At 33.0% G+C, this 8,958-nt stretch overlaps 2 protein-coding genes and 1 non-coding gene across 3 annotated transcripts in view; 2 read left to right on the forward strand and 1 right to left on the reverse strand.

The window, feature by feature from the left end:
• Positions 1-1,649: 1,649 nt before the first annotated feature.
• LOC111411078 (calmodulin-like protein 1) lies at positions 1,650-2,381 on the reverse strand. Its single transcript, XM_023041648.1, has one exon. It carries the CDS (start codon positions 2,355-2,357, stop codon positions 1,800-1,802), a length of 558 nt encoding a protein of 185 aa, XP_022897416.1. The 5' UTR covers positions 2,358-2,381; the 3' UTR covers positions 1,650-1,799.
• A 5,562-nt stretch (positions 2,382-7,943) lies between these two features.
• TRNAR-CCU lies at positions 7,944-8,016 on the forward strand. Its single transcript has one exon. It is a non-coding gene; the product is annotated as a tRNA-Arg (tRNA).
• Positions 8,017-8,186: 170 nt separating this feature from the next.
• LOC111410806 (EKC/KEOPS complex subunit Tprkb) overlaps positions 8,187-8,958 on the forward strand; it is a 2,354-nt gene continuing 1,582 nt past the window's right edge. The window contains exon 1 of the mRNA XM_023041351.1: positions 8,187-8,358. Coding sequence (XP_022897119.1) covers positions 8,291-8,358 — 68 coding nt within the window. The 5' untranslated portion in view covers positions 8,187-8,290. The remainder of the gene's footprint in view (positions 8,359-8,958) is intronic.

Below are 8,958 nucleotides of genomic sequence, written 5' to 3' on the forward strand. Positions count from 1 at the left end.
TGACTACTGTCACTACTACTCGACCCTGTGCTACCACTACTCGACATTATGCTATAATCAAATAAAACAACTTAAGGGCTCGAACTCTTACCTCTGTGGATAGTCGCTCACCAACCGTACTAATCCCCGAACTCGAGCTCGATTTCCTGGGAGTTGAGAGTTAAAAGTGAAAAAATGAGAGTGAAAATTTGATATTTATAAGAGATTGAGGAATACGAACGGTCATGCAATCTCACCCCTTGGACCAAGACACGTGGCGAGAATCTAAGGTCGTGCTCTGACATTACACGTGGCGGCCATCTGAGATCGTTCACTGACATCCCATCCAATACTCGACACGTGGAGAAACATCTGGACGTTCGTTCCTCTACATCTTCACTCGTAGACCAAAATGAAACGGCCTCTACGACCTCGATGCACGGGGGCCAGTGATTATTCCAGATTTCGTCAGTATCTAACCCCAACCACTTGAGCCCGACCACAACCTACAACCCCGACCTTATCATCATCTAAAAACACCAAAACAAGCTCGGGTGTTTGAGGTCGAGGTATGTGTGCTGACTCGACAACTTTCATATGTGACCTATGGAAGCACTAATCCTACCTTGAAAACAATCCCTACCTTCTTAGACTCCTTCTTTGACTCAAATAGTGATTTGAATACGAGGTGAAACACCAACTCCTTTTCCTACGAGGAGAAGGATTGTGGCAGAATCAGTCTTCCTAGGACTCAACCACTAACACCTATAAATACACAACCTGTGCTCATTTCAAAGGTACGTTCTTCATTATTATCCTCAGTTTATAGCCTTACGCATAAAATTCCCTGTCTGACTTAAGCATCGGAAGGGCGACGAGCACACACCTCGTTGCCTTTGTTTCAGGTACTGGAAGGCGCTGTTCGTGTTCCATCCCAGTCATCGAGCTCGAGATTTTCAGGTGATATTTTTTGGTAGCATCAAGTACCATAGTTTGAAATGATTTAACGTTGTATAAGTTTACAGTCAAGGACCCCATTCTTTACTGACGATATATGATTTTGTATAATATTTGTTATTTAGTACTAATTTTTTAGGAACTTTTATTCCTCGTGTTTTTAATCGATTTGTTGCTGAGGTTCATGTATATCCGGGACTATTGCCAAATCGGACGTGTTAAGATTTTTGTTATTTGTTTAATAAATTATATTTAGTCATTTCTTGAGCACATTTCGTGTTGGATAGTTTGAGGATATTAGACATTGTCTGGCCGAAATTTTCTGGGTAAAAGGATCATTCTTTCGTAATGAATTTCTAGTTCTATGTAAACATTTGACTCTTTGTGTTGACATAGTTATTACATTTTTGAGCTAGATTCGTGATGAGACTTTTTTAAAGAGTAATGCTCTTAAGTAATACTAGTGTTGAATGCCCATCTAGACGACAATTGCATGACATTAAATTATAGATTCACTTAAATGTAATGTCACATGATTTATTTAATTGAATATATCAATTGTGATCATCTATACTGATGCTAAATAACATTATATTTTCTTAAATGAACAATTGATTCACACAAGCACCCGTACAACTGTAGGTGTGCGTGAAAGTTGGGTTTATTAAGATTTGATGTTCCATTTTTAAAAATTAATTTTGTTAGAAGAATACTTTACACCTTGACTTTGTCTTATCATACATCACCGAGTTTGTAAAACTCGAATAACACTAAACACGCACCACGCATGCATGAAGAACTAATATCACAGTTTCCGACTGTGTTTGTAAGAGTTTGTAAATTGACTCGACAGTTTGCATCCCTTAATGAAAACTCATATTACGGGTCATCATGGTCATGAACTCATCAAAATCAATGACACCATCTCCATTAGTGTCCACAGCTCTCACCATCCTCCGGCAATCTCTTAAGCTACAGCTTTCCCCGAGCTTATGCAGTAACTCTTTAACTTCCTCGGCCGTTATTTTCCCATTACTGTCCTTGTCAAATGCACGAAATGCGATCTGCAAATCAGTCTTCTTCACTCCGCCTGCCTTCTTATACGCTTCCATGAACTCGTTAAAATCTATGAATCCATCGCCATCCAAATCTGCGACCTCGAATATCTTCTGCACTTCTTTCGTAATGAAGTCTCTGTTCCCAATGGCTTTTAATATTGTTTTATATTCGTGCGGCGAAATTTTGCCATCTTTGTTGATATCAAATCTGTCGAATACTTGCCTCAGCTCTTCTGAAGTTGGCGATGGAATTGGCAATAAACCGAAGTTTTGTAAGTCTCTTGAAAACATTCTTGAGGGTTTCTGCAAGAATGTTTTCTTTGAGAGGTAGTATTGCATGTCAAGAAAACTCAGTTTTGACATCTTTCTTTGGCTATCTCTAGAGCAAATGCCAATTCAGATTGGGGTTTCGTACACTTCGCCCAACTGAAAATATATAGAAGTAATTTGAGAATCGTGTCAAAATGAAAACGTATAATGTATAGGATGGAAAATCTTATGTCAGTGAGCAAGGAATAAAGATTAAAGTGCAAAAATTGTTTAAAAATTAAAACGATAAGAATATATACTAAGTCCTTGTTGGAGCCCAATCTTTTCATTAAAATGTATTATTAAATAGTGATTTGATATTATTTCAACCATATATTTTTTAATAAAATAATATTACACGTAAATTCAAAACTTTTCTTTATTTTTCAACCATAAATTATCCATCATTACACTATTGTAAAATATATTTTTTAGAAAAAAATGGGGCTCAAACAACCCCTAAATTTGGTTCTATGCACAAGTTAAAATGCATTTACTTGATTGTGTGGATTGTTATTGAACATATAGTTATGAACACGGTAATCTTTATTAATCATAGGCAAAAAATAGTAACATAGCATACTCCTACGAAATAATAAGGCATTGGATATTGTGATGCAAGCTTACAAGACTGCTTGGGTATCTTTCGCATCTATTTTCCTTTTTAGGGGTATATATGGTGGAGTAGAACATAGTATACTACATGATATTTTTATCTTGTTTCCTTCTACGTGGTATTCCTAGGGTTTGACATGTACCCCTATAAATACTATACTCTTTTCACAAGTTTGTTATTATTGAAATATATAATAATTGTGTAGACACAATTATTGTATTTATTTTCTCTATATTAGTCAATTAAGTAAAATATTTCGTTCATCTACCAATTAATTTTTTGTCTTATATCTTGTTGTTTGTTTGCGATCTTATACTTCATATCGTGTCATATATATTATTTCGATCCGTTTTATTTTCCAACAAGTGGTATCAGAGCTATTGTTTGTGATTTGTTCGAGATTTTTGTTATTGATGACAGTCATGAAGTATAAAATTTTGTTCTTGAATCGCAATACAAGATTTTGTTGTGGCAAGTGAAGATACGAGCTGTACTCGCACAGATAGATTTGGATGATGCGTTATTGGGATTTGACAAAATGCCGACAATTTAGATGATAGAGGAGAAACAATAAATGATCGAAAGGCACTTTCACATATCCATTTTCATCTCTTTAACAATATCTTTTTAGGATGTTTTGAAAGATAAAATTGCAGTTGCGTTGTTGTTAAAGTTGGAGCAATTGTACATGACTAAAAGTCTAACAAATAAATTGTATCTGAAGTAGAGGTTACATTCTCATCGCATGGCAGAGGTGGATCGATTTTTGGAAAACATCTGATTGTGTTCAAAGAGATTGTCATTGATTTGGAGATTTTAAAGGTAAAGTATGATGAAGAAAATTTGGTCTTAATTCTTTTGTGTTCACTGCTCGCTTCATTTACTTCGTTTAAAGATACAATCTTGTATAATTGTGATACTATCACCATTCAAGATGCGTATGATGCCTTGTTTTCAAAAGATAAGATGAAGCATTTGGTTGGACTGAAGGCTAGAGAATGATAAGGCCTTGTTGTTCATGGTGATCGGAGAAGGGGTAAGTCGAGATTAAATTTTAGTAATCATGTTTGTTATTATTACAAGAAGACATGATACAAGAAGAGGGATTGCCATAAATTGCAGAACAGAGATAATTTCACTATATATCATGGAAAGCAATTAAATGCTTCAGACGAGTTTAACATAGCTGAGAACTATTTGAGTGATGGAGATGTTTTGATGATTTTTGACATGGAATCCGAATTTGACGAGGAGTGAATTTTGAATATCATATGTGCGTTCTTATGTGTCTCAATCGAAATTTGTTTAAGCATATGAAACGGTGACCCAATATGATATTATGGGTAACAAAGAACCTTATCGGGTAGCTGATATTGGTAGAGTCAGATTAAAGTTGGTAGATGAAACATGTAGAACACTTGATCATGTTAGACATACGCCAAACTTGAAGAAAAATCTCATTTCCTTAAGTACTACTGATTCAAAAGAATACACATTTCCTGAAGGAGGTGGAGTCTTGAGGGTTCGAAAAGATGTTCATATTATATTGGAAGGGTGGAAAAAGTCCCAATTATACATCTTGCAAGGTCGGACGGAATTTTTGAAAAAAGTTTCACAGATTTAGTATCGTGGTGGAGATTTAATTTGGTACTATATCCTCAGGATTTTGTTCGGATCCATATTGAAGAGTACTACTTAGTCGAGTTTAGAGGATATGAGTAATTCCGTTTTGCCACCATTACCTGCGGTTCCTTCGTATTCAGCTGTTAGGAGTAGACTCGCTGATTCGGTTGCACATGCTTTTAGCGTTTTTGAAGGTGTTGAGACTAGCTAAAGGCCTTTCTATGAAAGCATTGTGAGTTGATTATGCTACAGAGTGTGCTTCGACATTATTTAATAATTTCTAATTCTTTGTGAATTTCGGGGAACTCAGTGTTTAGGTTCATGTATCCGTGTTGAATACCATGGAAGAAGAGAAGTGTTTTTGCGTTGAAGAAAGTTTTGTTCTTGTTGAAAAGTTCAAATTTTTCGTTACGGTCGGATTTATTTTTTCAAGTGGAGAAATTTTAGATTTTCAGTCATTGCATTGAAATTTGTGTCAAGGTGGAGATTGACTTTTTTTTTTTTTTTTTTTTACCGAAATTGTGTTGGATTTTTGAGAAAATAATTTTTCCTGTATTCCACATGATTTTTTTTTTCCATCTTTTTGGTATTTCTAGAGTTTTGTATGTATCTCCATAAATACTAGACTACTTTCATAAGTTTTGTATTACTAAAATATAGAATTGTTGTTTTTATGTATAATTATTGTATTTGTTTTTTCCATATTATTCAGTTGTATTTGTTTTTTCCATATTATTGTATTTGTTTTTTCCATATTATTCAGTTGAATAAAATATTTCGTTCTTCTGCCTATTAATTCTTTGTTTTTTATCTTGTTATTTATTTACGATCATATACTTCATATCGTATTATTTATATTACATCGATTCGTTTTATGTCCCAACATTATAAATTGAGATCTTAGCATAAGGGATTATGAACTAGTAATTTAAGAAATGAAAAGAGGTGACCTACAAAGAATAATTCTTATTCTCGTCTTTATAGAGAGATCTCAATGCATTTGCTCGATTCCTCGTCACGATACAAAATTTTATGAATCGTACAATAATAAAGGCTTCATCCAACACCCTTTTTAGATTGGTATTTATTTCTAGAAACAAATTATTGACAAGTAAATAAGAGTGTTTCCAATAATATAAATTTTTAAATAAGAAAGTTTAACAATATTTTGAAGGGTAATTAGCACAAACGTCCTTATTTTTTAATGCTATTATGCAAAACTTCTATACATTTCATTTTTGGTATTTTTTACCTCTATTTTCACCTTCCATTGTAGAAAAGGTCATTTTACATCTTTTTATTCAGAAATTAGAAGGATAATTGCAATTATACCTTAATATTTAAAATTTCTGAATTAATTTTCATCTAATTTCTGAATAAAAAGATGTAAAATAAAAATATACCTTAATATTTAAATTTAAAAAAGAACAAATTGTAATTATACTCCTAAACTTTTTAAAAAATTAAAAATGAGTTCAAATAAATTATTAAAAGGATAATTAGCACAAAACATTCATATATTTCAATATTATTGTGCAAAACGTCAATACATTTCATTTTATTTTTATTTTTTGATATTTTCACCCTTATTTTCACATTACATTGCGAAAATCATCATGTTCATCCATTAAAAGCTATAAAATGACGAATATATCCTCCCGTTTAAATAAAACAAAAAAATAAAAAATAAATTGCAACTATACTTTCAAATTTTAAAAAAAAAAGTACAAATAAATTCCAAATAAAGGTGAAAATGCCAAAAAATTAAAAGTATACAAGTTTTGTACAATAATATTGAAATGTAGAGATGTTTTGTGCTAATTATTTTTTTAATAATTTATTTGGACTCATTTGCATTTTTTTAAAAGTTTGGGAGTATAATTGTAATTTGATCTTTAATTTTTCTTTTCTTTTCTTTTCTTTTTTTATTTAAATATCAGGATATATTTGTCGTTTACATTTTTTTGTTAGAAAATTGGATGAAAATGATCTTTTCACAATGAAATGTGAATATAGGGGTGAAAATGCCAAAAAAAATAAAAATATGTATAGACATTTTGTACAATAATATTGAAAGGTAAGGTCGTTTTGTGCTAATTACCTTTTCAAATTGTATTGTTAATAATGATAGGAATTAAATCGTTTCGGTGTCTTATCAATTTTTTCCCCATAGTAATTGTTTGAAAAATATCTTATCAATTTTTTAATAGGTCGAATTTCAATTTTAACTCTACATTTAATTGAACCCACAATTTCTCTAAACTTTTAACCATAAATTTACATATTGAACAACGTTTGATAAGAAAAATCAAGAACTTTATACTATCATAAGGAACTTTTGCACACTTGAGCCTTGGAGAATTAAGTTTCTTGAAAAATTTTGACCTCTACAGTGAAAATTATTTGCACATAATAAGATGCTAGCAAGTGGCACCTTTCCCGTCATAGTAATTAGAATGCAAATTGTGGATGCAAACTGAAATATGGATTTGGCTTTTGGGTAAGTGCAAGTGTATAAGCAGCTTTCCACCCTGTACTCTTGGAGGCATAACCTGCGATTTACCTCCCTCACGATACTCCAGGGTAGGGGTGGTGGGGGACCCTTAAGGTTAGGGTTTAACATTTTTTTTAGAATGCAAACTGTGGATAAGCATCAGAGTTGACATGAATTCCATAGGGCATGTTGCTATGCATTTAGAGGACAAATAGGCAGAACTGAGGAATCATATTCATCCGTCGCATTCAACACACTCGTTCCTTTAGCTGTGGATCGACCATGCTTTTCGAAATGGAACTCTATTCGTTAATTGTCCAATTTTAAATTCTGCAAAAACTATTTATGAAACTGTTATCGTTAATAAGTTTTTAACTAGGGTTTCCAATATGTTTTTATTAGGTTTCTCACTAAAATATACAGCACTCGATTGTTCCTGCTTTTTCCCTGGATTTTCATTGAAAATTTCGTTGTTTTTCTCCAATGGGACCCACCCTTTTCAGGGTGGGTCAAAAGTTGCGGCGGCTAACGGCCATAAAGTTGCTACAAATTTGAGGAGAATCTCTCTCAGACAGGACTGAAGAAGTGAAGAACTGTTTATGAAACTGTCAACTTTGATAGATTGCTTGAGAAGCCTGACATCATTGTCGCGACCTTCTTCACAACTAATTTCTAGACTTGTCATATTAAGAGCCTGTTTGGGCTCGATTTTTTCATCCAAAAAATTGATTTTTTGACCGTTATTTCACTATTCCAGCTATCATATTTGACTTATTCTCTCACAAGTGGACCCCACTTTTCTTCTAACGGTCAAAAAATCAATTCTCAAAATCACTTCCAAATAGGTTCTAAGGGTGAAATACCATAAATATATGTATCATTTGTTTGTTATCAGTGGACAACAATTGCGCCTGTAGCTCAGTGGATAGAGCGTCTGTTTCCTAAGCAGAAAGTCGTAGGTTCGACCCCTACCTGGCGCGTCTCCGAATTTTTATTTTCAATTTTACAACCCTCAACACAAAAAAAAATAATAATAATAATAAAATAAAATTTCCACGTGGCAACCAAAGAGGCCAGATGCAGTAAAAACTCAGTGATACCGACTGTCGCCCGAGCATTATCCACTACAGCAAAAGATGACCATAAAACCCTAGCGCCCCTCTTCTTTCGCCCATTAAAACCCCTAATTGAATTTCTAAGATTAAAATTAAATCTTCAAAATTTTCATTTCAATTTTGGGCTCTTTTGGCATCCATGAAGGCGTTCGACGTTGGTGGTACCACTCTCTTTCTTGCCCTCTTCTCTGACGTCAACAACTCTAAGTACGCCCTCTTTCTCTCTCTCGGTAAATTTTTGTACAGTACATAGATTAGATACGAGATGTTCGTTTTTTTTTTTTTTTAATAATTACTGCTTGATTAAGAAATATATCTCTCTTTGCTGTGATTTAGTAGTCTATTTCATATAGGTTTATTTGATTTTGTATAGAATTATAGCTATTTTATTAGTACCTTCTTATTACCCTTGCAGCTAAAAAGATTTGTGCTTTTGAAAATGTTTCTTCAAGTGTTTGGTTCTAGAAATCCTGTAAAAATTATCTTCATGTAATTTTATCTTTGGTTTGAGGAGCAAGTAAATTTGTTGGACTTAAAGCCACTGTTCGGCCTTCAGTTATTACCTATTTAGTTTCTCTTTTTTGGTTGAATTCTAAGGATGTAAAACGTTTCAGTTGAAGGAGGAATTAATGTTCAAAAAAACTCACTCTTATTCTGGTTGGTTATTGAAATTTCTAATAGATCTAAGTTTACTAATCCTCTTTTAGGAGTTTGTAGGGTATCATTTCTTTTCTAAATTCTCGATTTTTTGTTAATAGACATCGTTTTTGTTATATTTCTTGAGATATTTGAAGATGTATTGAGAAA

Source organism: Olea europaea, chromosome 15 (genome assembly GCF_002742605.1).
Source record: "Olea europaea var. sylvestris chromosome 15, O_europaea_v1, whole genome shotgun sequence".
NCBI classification, from domain to species: Eukaryota; Viridiplantae; Streptophyta; class Magnoliopsida; order Lamiales; family Oleaceae; genus Olea; species Olea europaea.

Excerpts from the sequence above, each read along its gene's own strand:
- LOC111411078 (XM_023041648.1), bottom strand. The coding sequence starts at position 2,357 with ATGTCAAAACTGAGTTTTCTTGACATGCAATACTACCTCTCAAAGAAA.